The following is a 16,270-nucleotide window of genomic DNA, read 5'->3' on the forward strand; positions in this document are numbered from 1 at the left end:
TTAGCCTTTAAGATCAAATGATGCCAGAAAAAATAATGTTTCAGCAGTGCAGATCCTGGGAAGGAGAAAGCTTCCAGATGGCCTTTCATTCCTCAAACAGAAAAGGTTTGTGAAATGCTGCTGCCAAAACAGCTTGAATACACTGAAGCAACCCAGTAGGATTCCAGCGGTGTAAATCCATTGCTTTTAGGTTAAAATGTAAAAAACAATTTTTCTTCATGCCAAAAACCTACCTGATTTTATGTAATCCGCTATCAAGTCTGTTACATAGGTACTTTTACACTGGGCCAAATACAGTGGCCAAGTGAAAATAAGGCAACACCTACATACCTCCCACAAATACAAGACACTGCTTCTGACCTGTTGTTTCCACAAGGCCAGAGAAACCAGATTTGCTTGTTTTAGGCCTGCCCAAACATAGGGCAGGCCTAAAACTTCCTACCATCTGAAGCTCAGCGGTGACCAGGCAGGTACCAGGCAAAGCCAGGCTATTCAAAGTTTTACCCAAACACTTTGTGAGACCTGATTATCAGCATATCAGGCTGGCTTTGCCTGCATGCAGGTCTGGTTTTCAACAAACATGCTCTTCAGACAGATTGTCCTACAATTGTTAGGATAGTGATTAATGCTGATTATTGATTACTGTTTAACATTGATAGCTACTAAACATAAGTAGATATGTGAGTGGCAGCAGCCAGTGCCATAGACATCACACTCTGGAATAGGCAAAAAAGGTATTTACGGAGTTAGTAGATCTGAAAAGTTACCAAGCTTTGACCCCTATAATATCTTCCTCACAGATGAGAGAGAACTGGCTCATTATGTCATGTAGCTTGTCCAAATCTAACCCTAGAAACAGAAAAGAAAACAAAGGCTGGAGAGTGTATTTGATATGGCCCGAGCCCCAAGGGCAGGAATGGAACTCCCTTTGCTGTCATGACTGCAGTATCTTTGAGACAAAATGGTATGACTCAGCTTATTGATGAAATGAAACAAAACATTTGTCGAAGAGCCACAAGCTGCAATCAAAGAACACTGTATAACAGATAAAGTATCTACAGCCTTTTAAAAGAGATGAGAGTCATCCATATGCTTCAGGTCCCCTGGAGACAGTGGCTCTTATATTGATGTGCTTCCAGGAGAGACAAAAGGACTCAGAGGCTGCTGCCAGGTCTTCTGGAAGACCAACGTACCACTCGTCCATGAGGATTTCTCCTGAAATGGATACTGAAGAGGCAGCAAGTCAAAAAGGAGGATCTATGTGTGGCAGCTGTTAGTTTGCACATAACATTAATCACTTCATGCATGTGAGGAAGGTGCTCAGAGAAGGTACTGAAGAGTGAATGAAGAGCTCTATGGATGAGCACCAAGTTAGGAAAGAAATGGTTCTTCAGTGTGCTGTATAAAAGGATGTTGTCAGTCTAGTTCCCACTGCCAATGCAGACTGCAGTAATTGCACTGAGTGTAGAGCATTCCCCTGCTGTGCCTGTACATTTCTGCTGAACTGGCTGGCCAGGCTCCCCAGAAACCTCTGCTGTATATTGGTATATGCAGGCAGACAAAAGCCTGAATTACTTTAGAGTGAACCCTGATAAAGTTAAATATAGGTTAAATATTTCTAGCATTGGACGCTAGAACCCCCCACGGCATGGGGGTTAGAACCAGATGATCTTTAAGGTCCCTTCCAACCCAAACTATTCTATGATAGCTCAGCTACATAATTACAAATTGAGCCTAACCACTAAGTACAGGATTTTAAACACTGCCGATCTAAAGTTAAAAGGCTGCTAGATATACAGTGTGCTCCCCAGAGAAGCTGAATTTGAAGCCTGATGGAGACCTACTGGAGTACCAACAGCTCACTTAGTATTTCTCTCACTCACTGAAGGTATTGCCAGCCACTTGCATACACACAAACAGGAAATTTGTGCACTAACACAGATAATTTGCTGTGGGTTTGTGACATAAATCTAGGGACAAACTGCATATACACAGTTGCAAGGAGGAAATGCAGCCTATGAAATATTGACTGAAATAGCCATTGAAACATCATTGACATCAACTGCCCACATGCTGCCCACACAGTGGTAATAGATAAGCGTTTTAAAGAAAGTCTTACAGCAAAAGAACGCAGGAAAATAATCTATTCAGTTTACAAAAGAAAGGGGAAGAATGTAGTAGGGAACTGGTCAGAGAAGGATCTTCAATCACACAAAGCTACTGCAAGAAGCTGTCTATTGCGAGATGCAAAGGCTGAATGCATGCAGAACTAGAAGCAGTGCGTATCTTTCACAGCATGAGGGATTCACCAGCGAGACAAGTGACTCAAACACCAGGGTGAATTATGTAATTCCAGGTTTTGGTAAACCATGAGTGCATATGTTCACAGAAGATTCCTGTATCAAGCACTCCTGTATTGAGTTTGAAGAGGGAAATCCTAAGGCCTGTGGTATGCTGAAATCAGTCTAAGCAATCATAGCCATGTCTTCTGGTGATAAAAACTCATGACTCAGTTAACCTCTAAATGTACCAGCCATGTCTGATTATGCAATATTTATGCCTGCTTATAGTATAAATAAAGCAAACTATGCACTTGTGCGACTATCTCAGTGTGCACAATTTCTTCCTAGATACTATGTCTCTACTACTGTGGCAGGAAACACCACTTGCTGATTGAAACTTGCTAGTAAGAAACTTATCTTCTGTGGTCTATTTTATGTTCTGCTCAACATGCAGCAGAGTAAGCAACCCTGAAAGGCCAAGCCTGAAAACTGTGTCTGCTCTCCAGGCAGCCAAAATTAGCACGCTTCCAGTAAACAACTTTCTCATGTTCTTTCTAAAGGAAGCACCTCAATTCAGAGCTGATCTGGTGGACTTCATTGCTCTTGTTCCATTTTCCCACCTGTAAAATGGGGATTGACCAGAAGAGAGAAGGGTAGCTTACTTCCTATGGAATGAACAAGAAGTATGTGAGCTTTTTTTCCAGAGGCAGTGAGAATCATATTATTGCAAGGGATGTTTGGGGGTTGGGAAAGGGAATATGCCAAAAGAAGTCTATAGAGGCAAAGTCACCCTGCAAAAAGAGGAAAGCACAGGAGGCCACTGATGAGAACTAGGCTGGCTGTGGAGGCCTAAATCCTCACTGTCATTGATGAACCCAAAGAGTCAGAGACTTCAGCAGGGAAATGCCTGCCCTGTCCCCTCACTTATGGTCCCTCTCTCCATCTCATGGCCTCCTTTTCTCTTATGGAGAGATTTTTTTGAATCTGCTTTGGGAGAAAACATTAGGCTTTCTCCTCTACTTGTGGCAGTCCTCTAGGACAATGCTTACCAGTTCATTTCTCACTAGCACTGGCATTTTATAGTCGAGTGTCCTCTCCAGTGACCAAATGCCAAAGAGGAAGAGCTGAGATGACAGAGCCACCTGAGTCACTGCCAGAATTTCCTGAATCAGATATCTCCTAGTTCAATCCTCCAGCCAGCTGAGAATCACTGCAATTGGAAAAGACAGCAAAGAAGCTCAAGTTGAAGAGTCAGGCTAAATTCCCTTGGACTGGCCAGTAGCAACAGCCACCCAGCCAGGACACATGCTATTGTTGGGCTGATGCACACCAAGCTGCAGTTCCTATTGCAAAGCTGAGTGCACGACACACTTCAGAGACAGCTGATACTTTCATTCCCACCTAGGAGCCATCCTGCAAGTAGACACTCTACCTTAGCACCATGGCTTAGGAAATACCTCTGTGCAAGTCATGGCTAAAGATGTAGGGGAGGAACCCATGGCCCATGCACAGCAAGATGACTTCCTGGTGGAAAGAGAACTGAAAAGGAGGCAGGACTGGGAGAGCAATATGTGTACCCAGACCCCCTGAAACAGTAAACACTTTATTACTTGCAAGTATCTGCTTCCTTTCTGGTGCCAGTATTACTTTTAACCTCTTTACCTCTTTCCACAGCCTCTCCTGCTGCTGAATCAGATTGCTACCACCAGTCTTCAAAGCTGCACAGTCAATTACCCAAATCTCTCACCAGCTGTCCTAGGTCCACAGGCTACAGCAGAGGGCACAGATCCAAGATAACATCCGTCAAAGTCTTCTCATATTTTGTTTTCTAGACAGGTACTTGACTATGCAAATCATTATCACATGAAAGCAAGAGGACATTCTCTGTACACAGGGGAAGGACAAGAGTTAGAGCTTGTTGGATATATTGCATCAGCTTGTTGCAATTTTGCTTTCAAGTTCTTGCATTCAAGTTGCACTTTTCTTTCCCACCCCCCCTTTTTTTTAATGGAGAGATGGGCTCACAGGTTGTTGTCTGTGATCCCTTGGTCTTGTTCCAGTGTCGCTGCACAATTGCATGACTCCACTCCTGCACTCATCCCTTCCCATGGACTGCAGTAAGAAGATGATGAACAAATCATAAATGTACTTCCTCAGTAACTAGAAATGGTCTTACCTCCCACATCTTTCTCAAAGTCTTTAGCTGGGGGGAGAAAAAGGGAATCAGTCTGCTGTAAAGGGTCTAAAATCAGTTTCCACACCTGTTTCATATGAAAGTTTGTATATTTTAGTAGTACCCTTTTCCAAATCACACATGAATGATAGAAATAACTATATTTCTCAAAGACCAGAAGCTGCATTTCTCTACACAGCACATTGTGTTTATTCCTACAAGGTTTTTGAGACATACAGCATTAGATACTGAATTAGGAAATAAAAGCTAGATGTTCAGTTTTGTTTTATTAGAAGAAGCTTTCTTATCTATTGAGAAAATACGTTGCAGGCTGGTGCACTTAGTACAAGGAACAAATTCTCAGAAAAATAAACCCAAATTGTTATCACCAAAAGCACAACTCTTAAATTTCTCAAACCTCAATTTTGCTTTCATTATCTCAGTGACTTTCTCAACTTTAGCCAAAGCCCAAGTATTTGAACCTATTTACCTCTAAACAAAACAGACAAAACTCAGTTGTCTCTAAGATGGAACATGTTAGTTTTGCTTAACCAGTCAAATCTAAGATTCCTCTTAGAAGCTGTCGATTAAGCCTTCTCCAGAAATTCCTCCATTATATGAAGTAGCCTCCTCATTCCCCACAAAACAGAACAAACTGTCCACAAAACCCAGCAGCCTCAAGCAAGAAAACAAACTGAGCATAGGCACTGCTAGGTCTGTACTTGCTGCTGTTGTGCTAAGTAAAACATTTGTCCGTACGTGTGAGGGACATCAAACTCTGTTGGACAGGCTAAAACAAACCTGTCTAGTTTTATGCAGAAAATACTTAAGTTTATGTAGGTACAAAATTTTCGTCTCTTATGAGATGCTGTTTCACATGAACTTGGTAAGAAAGTGATAAAATCCCATCAGCTATGTTAAGAAAATGTCCTTTTTTTACCTTTATCCTTATTAGGATGTTCACAATTGTTGTGAAAATATTTAACATTTGTTTTAATCAGATTAAAACCAATGCATATACATTAAAGATTACATTCTTCTATGTCATCGGTGTCACCTATTTAAAACAGGAAGGATGTTATAGATGTGAATCTGTGATTGCATTGTTTTGTCAAGGAGAGGGCAAGGTAACAGAAACATGTATATTGATTCTAAGATTAATTTTAAAATCCTGGAAAAATAAACTTCTAACAAATTTGACCTAGAGGGTTGTTGACTAGACTTTGTCTGCAAGGTTGGTCATAACCACATGTGTTCTGAAAGTTCAGATAGACTTGGAGGGGGTGGGTTTCTTATCCATTTCTGAAAGTTAATTGAAGAAGCATATGTAACAGAAAAGCATCATTAGCTTTACATGCCTCCAAACTCTCCTGGCTATCTCTTCAAACAGCAACACTGTTGGGAATGCGATCTGGGGAAAGGTAGTAGTAAGGAAGCTTTTTGTTCTTGTTGCGTTCGGTGATGGTGTTGACAATCTCATCCAAATTCTTGCGGAATTTTGCCATAGCCTCTTTCACTGGCTTCTCCACGAAGTGTTCATCTGGGTACATGCCCAGAAATAGCTAATTGAAAAACACCAAGAAATCATGCTTTAAGTAAGCAAAGGCAATTCTGTTTCAACATTATGTCATCCAGCAGAACAGCATCCAGAATCTCACCTCACAAACGCTACTATTAAAATAGTACTAGCAATATTTAAGCTAGTCTACATCGAAACTGCCAATGAAAGATGCTCTGCTACCTCCCCTCCCCTCCATTGCTGGCTGCTTCTTTCCATCCTTGCATCTTTTTGCAGCGCTAGTTCAGGTGTCTATGTGGCACCTCCTCCACCTGTAGAGAGCTCATCTGCTGAAAAACAGGCACTTTTCAGGCCAGTGGTCAGTCAGATGAGCTTCCTAAGCCAGATCTCTGCATAACCATGCAAACATTTATGCTGCTAGAGAAAAAGACAGCATGAGAGTGGAATTAACAGCCAGAGATGAAAAAGGAAGATAACTACTTCATTCAGTGACAGTGCAAGTTTCTGTTGACTTAAAACTGTCCTTCAGAGTTTCAGTGACAGTTGCTTTAGTCAGCTTGGACTCGAAGGGTGCTCTGAATACTGCACTGGCAATATGCACACTTAGGTGACTATTTCCCATGATACTACTCATAGTACCAGCTTCTCTGCTAGTACTGCTATTTTTTAGAGAGAAACTTAATTTAAAGTGCCCTCTGTCCATCATCATCCATTTAAGGATTTCAAAACATATCCCCAAGACAGAGCCCTTGGGTGAAACAACCAAGTACTGACAACCTTATTTTACATGAAGGAAATGGCTACACACCATGCTTGCAAAGCCTTCCACAGGCTTGTTTTGTTTTTGCTCCTCACCAGCCAGGCACGAGCCACCACTGTAGTGCACGTGGCACTGGAGCAGATTTTTCAAAGGGACAGGACATGGGGACAGAGAAGTGCTGTACCTTCTTCCCCAGCACTGCTGGGGCAAGGAATGGAAAAAACCCTTATGACTCTGCAGCCCTCTTCCTCCCACACCAGCATCCTTATTCAGCAATGCCATGGACAAGCTTAGAAACTTTCATTTGAGCTGAAACAGAGTCTCAGTATAAGTATGACTTCTTGCTCAGAGCTGGTTTGCATCTGGCAGAATAAGGACAAACCCACACCACTGACACATCTCTACAGAAAAGTAAACATAGTCAAGTCAAGCACAGAGCAGCAATACAATCTTGTGAGTCTGTGCAGTCTTGCCATGGCCCTCATGGTCTCACCTACATCTCCACCACCCAGAGAAGGGAGGTTGACTTACTTCTTTGTCCTGGAATTGGCTTAAGGCCCAAACAGCTCCAAGATGCCAACAGGAACGTCCCCTGTCTGGTAGACTCTCCACAATTTGCTCAATGGTGACAGTCCCCTTTTCTGTTGGAGGAGGGCAGCGCATTGTTGGTGGGGCATTGGGAATCCAGGAACACCAGTCATACTGCACAACAGAGCAAGAGAGCACAGTGAAAACCTACAGTGGTTGGTATTTAGGAACACAGTGAAGAAAATCAGGAGTTTGACAACCGGGAATTTGCTTCTGTCTTATGAGCCTTTCAGAAAGAGAGGATATTAAGACAGGGAGATGCTCTAGAGAAGGACTGGAGGTGACAAGGAAGTCCCTTCTGTTTTTGCTCAGGAACTCACAAGAGAGTCACCTAAATGGGAGTAGTTATTCTGCTAACCACAGGCATGTGCCACACAGCCCAGATTCACCAGCCAGGCTAAGGCCTTAGCTATTTTATTAAACAAAGACCTTTTCTGATAACCTGAGGTGACATCTGAAAAAAAAAAAATTAAAATCCCCTTTTCTTCAGTTTCTCTTTTCTGCAAAATTTCCTCCAAGAACATGCCCACAGTACTGTGGTCAGGCAGTAAGAGAGATAAAGGATGTTGTTTCATCAAGTAATATGGAATATGGCATGCAGATATGGCCATGGTGAGTGGCAGACTGGGAACTCAGAATCACTTCTGGCCTGCTTCACTGTTGTGAGCTGGTGATGTCTCCTTTTGCTTCAGATATGACCCTGAGTTTTGCTGCAATCTGAGATGATGCACTTCAGCTTAAAACTTGCAATACTGTCTGTCACAGTACCCTTCTGGACAAAATGTCCAGCCCACAGTTGAATAAAAATATCATGTGGTGGGTGAGCAATTGGCTCACAGGTCAAACACAAAGGTTAATAGTGAATGGGTAACATCAGACTGGTGACCTGTCACTAGTGGGGTTCCACAGGGCTCCATCTTGGGCCCTGTGCTCTTCAACATCTTCATAAATGACTTGGACACAGGACTGGAAGAGATACTAAGCAAGTTTGCAGGTGATTCAAAACGTGGAGAAGCTGTTGACTCCCTTGAAGGCAGGGAGGCCCTGCAGAGAGACCTCAACAAATGAGAGGACTGGGCAGTCACCAACCATATGAAGTTCAACAAAGGGAAGTGCCAGATTCTGCACCTGGGCTGAGGCAAACCTGGATGTTCATACAGACTGGGGAATGAGATGCTGGAAAGCAGTGCCATGGAAAGGGATCTGGGGATCCTGGTTGGCGGCAAGTTGAATATGAGTCAGCAGTGCCCCGGCAGCCAGGAGGGCCAACCCTGTCCTGGGGGGCATCAGGCAAAGCATGGCCAGCTGGTCAAGGGAGGGGATTGTCCCGCTCTGCTCTGCACTGGGGCGGCCTCTCCTTGAATATTGTGTGCAGTGTTGGGCACCACAATATAAGAAAGACATTAAGCTCTTAGAGAGTGTCCAAAGGAGGGCAATGAAGATGGTGAAAGGCCTTGAGGGCAAGCTTATGAGGAGCGGCTGAGGTCACTTGGTTTGTTCAGGCTGGAGAAGAGGAGACTGAGGGGAGACCTCATTGCAGTTACAACTTCCTTGTAAGGGCAAAAGGAGGAGCAGACAGTGATTTCTTCTCTATGGTGACCAGTGACAGGACCCTACGGAATGGCCTGAAGTTGTGTCAGGGGAGGTTTAGGTTGGATATTGGAAAAAGGCTCTTCACCCAAAGGGTGGCTGAGCACTGGCACAGGCTCCCCAGGGAAGTGGACACAGCACCAAGCCTGACAGAGTTCAGGAAGCATTTGGACACATGGTGTGACTCTTGGGGATGGTCCTGTGCAGGGCTAAGGGTTGGACTTGATGATTCTTGTTGGTCCCTTCCAACTCAGCATATTCTGTGATTCTGTGAAATTAGCACAACTTACAGCAGCAACCCACAGTAATCACCTGTGCCTGTGCTCACAGCAAAGGCAGAGTAAAGCCACTTAGCACAACTCACTGCATTTCATTGCAGAATGGGCCTCACACTACCATCACATCTCAAATCCAGGCAGTTCAGGTGATGTGTGAAAAACATGGTAGCTAGGCTGGACACCTGAACCCTTCAGCATTCCTGAAAGAGGTCTTACCAAAAGCTTGAAAAAAATTGCTCCTCATAATAAAATCAGTAAAACTAAAACATACAAGTTAGAACCCCTAAATCTGAGCTTTGGTACATATGTAGGACTCGGAAGGCCTTTCTCAGCTTCCAAATTACTGCAGTTTCTGTAGACTTCATGGGGATTTGCAGATGGCTCTGCAGTTATTTTGACCAGAAACAACAGTGTAATTCTGTACATCTACTAAAAAATACTTCTCAGACCTTGCACTGGTAGATGTACCTCCCAGTCCAGAAGGAAGAACGGTCTTCCCACAAATTCCTACCTGACCAAAGTTCACAGCTGCATGTTGAGCCGATGCGGTGAATATTATCACTGTGAGATATTCTGCTAGTGTCTCTCGTGTCCTGATCATCTTAGGAAACCCTAAATGAGAGAGAAGAAAAGCTTAAGTAACCCAGCTATGAAGTAAACCTTTTATCCAGCAGTAATCAAAAGAAAGGAGTAAGAGGGCTATGAAGCAGTCACTGAGGAGCAGGGCATTCTATGAGTCTTGCTGTGTGGTCTAACAGAAGCTACTCAACCTCTCTATGCCTTGGCTGTGTGGTTATAAAAACAGGGTGATCCTGCCTTACCTTATACAGGTTTGTGAGGTATCACCATTTGCAAAGTATGTGGTATTCCGTAAGGGAAAGACAAAGTGTAATTACACCTTTAAAAAACACTGTGGCCCTGTCCTACCTACCCTGCAGCAAAGCACCCAGACAGTCCACAGGGCAGGGGCCTCAGATGCTCCATTTTTCCTCAGTCTGTAGTGCAAGCAGGGAAGGCTCATGTCAAGGAGGAAGTGACCATGTGCTTGTATTTATAAAGGTCTGAGGCTCAGCAATCAAGTGTACTGTGAGAAAGAGAGCAGGGAGAGCTTATTCGCTGAAATGGGAAGTGAGGAAATGAGAACTTCTGAAAGAGAAACAACAGAATGAGGAACAGAAATACTTGCATTAAGCTGTCTTTGAAGGAGAATAATCAAATGGAGCTATATAAAGAAAGAATGCAATAGTCAGGGACTAGGGCAATATTTTGCAACCAAAGCAACCCCAGGCCTGTATCTCTCTTATCCTCTCTAAATAACATGGTGCTGTACTTCCTGTCCCATTCCAGTGTGACCACAGGTCCCAGTAAACCTACAGCTCTGTCAGTACCCTGGAGCAAGCTGCCCCTGCTCAGCTGCTTCACACCTCCACCACCAACCTGATGCAGATGTGAACTCAACATGAGACAGGGAAGAGGCACACAGTATCTCTGGTCAGCACTAAGCCCCAAGTGGAGAGGATGCACCATCCCCTCCTGTGTTCTGCTATCCTAAGCACACTGTGCTCATCTTTAAAGGAGTTTGGTATTCTCCCAGTCACAGCAGCCCTCACAGGGAAGAAATAGAGACTAGAGGGGGAGCCCCAAGTGCCATAGCCTCCCCCATTTATCCTCCTCCCATTCTTTACAGACCCAGCCAAGTCCCCCTGCTCTGGAGTGGCAGCAGTGCAGACAGAGATGGTGCAGGCCTGGCAGGCTTCCCATTTGCAGTGGCAGCCCTGCCCCTGGTGGTGCTTGTAGCTTCCCACCCCAGCTGTAGCCCTGGAAAGGCTCAGTACTTGTCCCATATCATGATGCTTAGGTCAAGCATGAAGTTCCTACAAGAAGGCCACTTCTAAGCTTTTCCTAAGAGACAACTTGACAAACAAAAAGGATAGCAACTAGGTGTATCCCGATGGTTTGCTTGACCAGGAAGAGAGAGTCCAGGAGGCTGTTATACACCAGCATATACTGCTAATGATTGGAAATACCACAGGTTTGCCTGGACATCTTGCACTCAAATGTGTGCCTGCAACGTCAAAGCCATTTGCCCTAGGTCACTGGCCAACAGGTGTTGCCAGATGTAAATCAGCCAGGACAGTGTCAAGAATCCTCACCCACCTCTATAAACTCCTGAAAATCTGCTTGGAAAAAATGTGAGTGGAAGTAAAAAACCCCCATGTTTAGGGAAAGATAGGGGAGTGTTAAGTCACGTGGGAGAATTGAGCCATGTTACAAGTGAGAGCTTCCATGGCCAAGTAATGGTTTGCAAGAAAAGAGAGGCAGTGAGAAGAGACAGAGTAAAGGAGAATATTTCTCAGAAATAATTATGAGTATCTTCTCTTGTAGAACAGCTCAGTGGTGACATAGATGCTGAACAAATAAAAAGTGCAGCAAGATACTCCTGGAGAGGTTCTTACATGTTCCTATTTGGTGCAAGGTTTGAAAGAGAGGATTCAAAGGGGTCTCACCGCTCCTTGTGATTTCTGTCAGTGTGCCTGGTGGTTCCAACAGTACCTACAGACATCATCCCTCCCCAATGCTTAAAGCATAAGCATACAAGATCAAAGGACCTGTCCCAGTGCAGAGAGATTACACGAGTTGCCCAAGCTCATAATGAGAATCTGTGGCAAAGGAAGGCACTGTCTCCTGAGGGAGGGCCTGATCCAGGGTCTCACCCATAAAACTGAGCATCTTTGGGCCAAGAAGAGAGAGGGTCTCTAACAGCTCAAGGCGTGCTGTGCACGCAGCACTGCTGTCAGCAGGGAATCAACAAGCTGCAGACCTGGTAGGGCCATCACACCTTACCTGAGGCTTTCACACCCCTCATCCCATAGACGTAAATGTCTTTGACGAAAGCCTGGAGCTCCACATCCTCACACACCACCTCATCGCTCTCATAGTAGATGTGGATCACATCCTCTGCAAAACTGCGGGCAGGAACAAACAAATAAAACAAAATCAAAAGGAGAAAGCAAGTCTGCTGTTCCTCAAGGTCGTCTACTGCCCTTGGAAATGCTGCGTGTGGAAAGGGATAAGGGCAAGAGAAGGTCTCAACACTCTCCTACCTCCTTCCTACAAGCAGCGGGAATGCACAGAGGGAACTTTGATTCATTTGGGACTGCAGCATCACTTCTTCCCCCAACAAGATGCTGGACCACACTGCATCTCCTGAACAATCTTGTGCACTTTATTCTCTTATATCAGCCTTTGCTCCCACCCAGACTTCTATCATATTTACATTCTTCACTTAATACAGACTCTCTCTTGCATATCCATGTGGTTCTCACATTGGTAAGTGGGGTTCCCAAACTGTGATACCAGTACGATCCCCTTCATGTGGGACACTCCAAGGCTGCTCCTGAATACCATTCAAATAGTTGCACCTCTTCTACTGGACATCCTTTTCATGAAACACAACTGGCACACTCCAAAGTGGAGGTGGCTCAGGAAATTTCTCCCGGGGAGAAAAGATCTAGAGCTATTTCCTACACCCACTTGTTTACAGCAGACATCACCTCCCTGTTCAGTTCCTCTTTTCAAGGTCCCTCTTTATACAAAAGCTCCCCAGGCTAACTCACCTCTGAAAGAAAGGCTCTTAAAACACTATGATAACAGAAAGAGTTCTGAAAGCATTAAAAATAGGTAAGCCTGATTTCCTGAAGATTTGCAGTTCATGACTGAATGACTGATTAATTTGGTTATGTGCTGAGATATTCTGTCAGCTCTGCAGGTACCTATAATCTCTTGCTAAATATTTTGACAACAACCCATAGGGTGAAACATTTGTCTGCAGATGCCGACTGATGCAATTAAAAACTGTTATTCAATAGAGATTTATCCCTTAATAAGAAAAAAAACCTATACATTTTATAAATTTATTGCAATTTGGAGACTTTTATTAATCTGTCAATGTGGTTCCTATCAACCAACAAAGTCAAGAGTTGTCATTGAGGCAGACAACTGCATTAACACCAAGAGTTTAAGCAATTTTAGCTTTTAGAGGAAGCCAAAGGAAAAGAAAAATTCTGCTAAATGCAGAGAGAAAACTGCATGAGTTCTGTCTCCATGCATTTGGCACAGGTGCCAGGTGATATGTAACGTAATCCTCCTCTTACAAAATGGCAGTGTTTTAGACCCCATTGCATAGAAATATAGGTTAGCATATGAAGTGCAGATGAAGCCTTTTGGGCTGCAGTATCTTGGGTTGATACGTCTATCTGCAGTTAGATCAGAAAGAGGAAGTTGAGTATTAGAGAAGGGGTTTACAAATTTGCCTTGTGAGACTCCTTGTTTCTATAGGGACAACCTTATCAGCTTTCTTAAGTCTACATCATCTACCACATGTGAAGTAATGCTGGGAATAGAAATTATTTCATCAAAAGTGAAGACTGATAACCCCGCAGTGTGGGAGATTCATGGTGACTAGACACATACACAACCATGTCAGGAATCCTGACCATGGGTCAGGGTCTCACACACTCTAAAGGGTACTGCCTACACCATTTATAAATCAAATTATTCACCTATGAAGAATCTCTCAGCCAAGTTTGAGGCAGTGTAACACAATCCTCCAGTGAGGTTAACACCCACAAACAGTCAAACTAAACTGAGTTGACTAAGTACTACCTGGTATTTGAAAGTCATATCTTGATATGCAAAGAAAATACAGGAAAGAGAAGGACAAAAAAAATGGACTACATAAAGAAAACAACCACAGCAAAGTTATAACTTCCTTTTCTCTCAAATGGGCACTAACAATTGCAGGAAATTTTGCAAGATAACCCCTTGTCAAAACACAGAGAAAACACAGGAGACAAAGATATACCCAAAATTTCGAACATTATGCTTGCATCATAAACGCTCTATTTTCTGTACACAAAAGATCTAATTTTTAATGAACATGCTTTTCAAAAGTCATGCAACCAGGAACAGCTGCATATTTAGTAAGCAACTTATGCTATGCAAAAATACATTGTTTGTTAAACTAAACATTGCAGCAGAATAAAACCCTTATGAATCATTCCATTCTGAGGCAGCGTTTCAGACCTGAAAAGGAACCACATTTGTGTGGTTGATCAGCCTTGCAGTAGCTCTCCTGACTCAGAATTGCTGCCCTCCCTGATTAAACTAAGGCCTTGCAATTTTAAAGCATTTTTTAAGAAAGGTTTTGCTCTAATCAGTTAATACCTAATTTATTGAGTTTCAAAAGACAACTTTCACAGAAGTCAATCTTACATTTTCACTCCACAAAAACCTTGATGAACTCATGTGGCTGGCTCAGAGAGCTGGGTCTTCTTTTCATTTGTGCATAGTTAAAAAAATTGTTATTAAATTCCCTTTGCAGGCTAAATTCCAACTCAGTAAATTCTTGAAATCCTACAGAAGAGTACTTATAAAGGGTGCTCTGAAATACAGAATACAAGAAAACTGAAAAAAGCAGGAATTAACAGTCTTTCAAGAGTGTGTGCTTGGCTGTATCTTTCTCCTCCAATTAGATATGCTGGATGGAAAAGGCACCACATTACTAAACAGCCCATGTATTGTTCTCAAGAGAAGAAGTGAAGAGAAAAAGTGAGCAGAAAAAAAAAGAGATCTGTGTCTCTGTGACAGTGACTTTATGAGCCATTTCTTGAACTATGGTCTTTTACCTCTTTATAGCCTCCCACACTTTAATGCCATCATCCCGGTAGTAGTAGTAGGGGATATCCTCTTTGCTGTCCATCCCTTTAGCTTTGATCTCCTCTGGGAAGCAGAGGGAACGGTAAGTCAGATCTTTCATTGCTTTCTGTACCATTTGTACATGTCCTCCTCCACCCGTAGCATTTGCCTGCAGGAAGAATGGCAAGATGGGAACAGTGTTCACTTTGTGCCAAGACTGGCTTTCCGAATTTGCAGGAGACAGTATTCAGAGTGCTGATGAATCTGTTTTTCAAGGAGAAAACCACATCTCCACACAAAATACCAAACTGCAGAGTTCTACTGGAACTGTGCATTTTCACTGCAGAGATTTCATACCTCTCCCATGAATCACTGTTATTAACCACATTTTCACCATAGGTACAGCAGCTGCTTATACTGGAGTACAGCACCATCAAAGCATGGCACTTTCTGCTAGCCCTATGCTCCAGAATCAGTGCACGTGTGAAGGAAGGCAGCCATGAGCGTGTCAGATGACGGCTTTAGCTAAACTATGCACTGCTGCTACAGACTAGTTTAGGAGAAAATGTTTAGGGATGAAGGCTACCATTAGCCACCCTGGAATTTATGCCTGGAGATCAATCCTGCTGGGTGACTACTGATGAGGACTGGCCAGGGTTTCAGTATATTTACATTTGGAAAACACAGCATGTCTACAACAGATAGCACTTCAAAACTCTTTAGATAATCACTGCACAGAAGTTCCCAAATGTTGCTTTTCTAGCATATGATGTGAAAAGCAGCAGTAGTCACCTTACACTTACTGTCCTCCAGCTGGTTGTTCATCTACATTGGAACCAAGAAACTCTGGAACTCCAGGACCCTTGCTGGCAGGTTTTAGCCACACACTCTTCCCACATGCATGAGGTGCGGACATGATGCTTCTGTTTAAAGGGATAGGAGGTCTCCACAGTCTGCAGTGGAGTACAGATGACACAGAAGGTGGCTGGATTTAATCTCTCTATTTTGCTTGGGTGAAAAACTCCGAAGCAAGGAAGCTATTTTTGGCCTGGTGCAAGTGGTGTAAGGAAGACAGAGTTGTCCTGAAACAGAGGCTCCCTCTTTGAAAGGGCTTCTGAATCCTCTTCAAACTTAACATTTATTCCTAGCATGTTGTTACAGAGACTGCTCTGTGCTGACTTACTGTGGTTCCTAGATCCAGCATTCTGTTTCTCCCACTTAACTTGGTGTCATCTGTCAACTTCCTGAGGATGCACTCAACCCCTCATTCAAATCGTCGATAAAGGTATAATATACTGCTATGTTTCACTGGCTCAGATGAAGCTGAGATTTAATCCTAGCAGATCTGCTGTTTATGGCAACTCAAGAAGACAGGTTGGAATC

General features: G+C 43.4%; 1 protein-coding gene across 2 annotated transcripts in view; it reads right to left on the reverse strand.

The window, feature by feature from the left end:
- Positions 1-4,546: 4,546 nt before the first annotated feature.
- The window catches only part of ALOX5 (arachidonate 5-lipoxygenase), a 31,887-nt gene continuing 20,163 nt past the window's right edge, over positions 4,547-16,270 (reverse strand). The window contains exons 10-14 of one of the 2 annotated variants that reach the window (XM_064662761.1): positions 14,878-15,056; positions 12,035-12,156; positions 9,702-9,802; positions 7,266-7,436; positions 4,547-6,017 (exon numbers count right to left, since the gene is read on the reverse strand). In XM_064662761.1, the coding sequence (XP_064518831.1) occupies positions 5,838-6,017; positions 7,266-7,436; positions 9,702-9,802; positions 12,035-12,156; positions 14,878-15,056 (753 nt within the window). In that variant the 3' untranslated portion in view covers positions 4,547-5,837. Of the gene's footprint in view, positions 6,018-7,265; positions 7,437-9,701; positions 9,803-10,121; positions 10,275-12,034; positions 12,157-14,877; positions 15,057-16,270 lie in introns of those variants that run through there. The other variant, XR_010432291.1, reaches the window with a different exon arrangement.

The sequence above is a fragment of the Pseudopipra pipra genome, chromosome 8, assembly GCF_036250125.1.
Source record: "Pseudopipra pipra isolate bDixPip1 chromosome 8, bDixPip1.hap1, whole genome shotgun sequence".
In the NCBI taxonomy this organism is placed as follows: domain Eukaryota; kingdom Metazoa; phylum Chordata; class Aves; order Passeriformes; family Pipridae; genus Pseudopipra; species Pseudopipra pipra.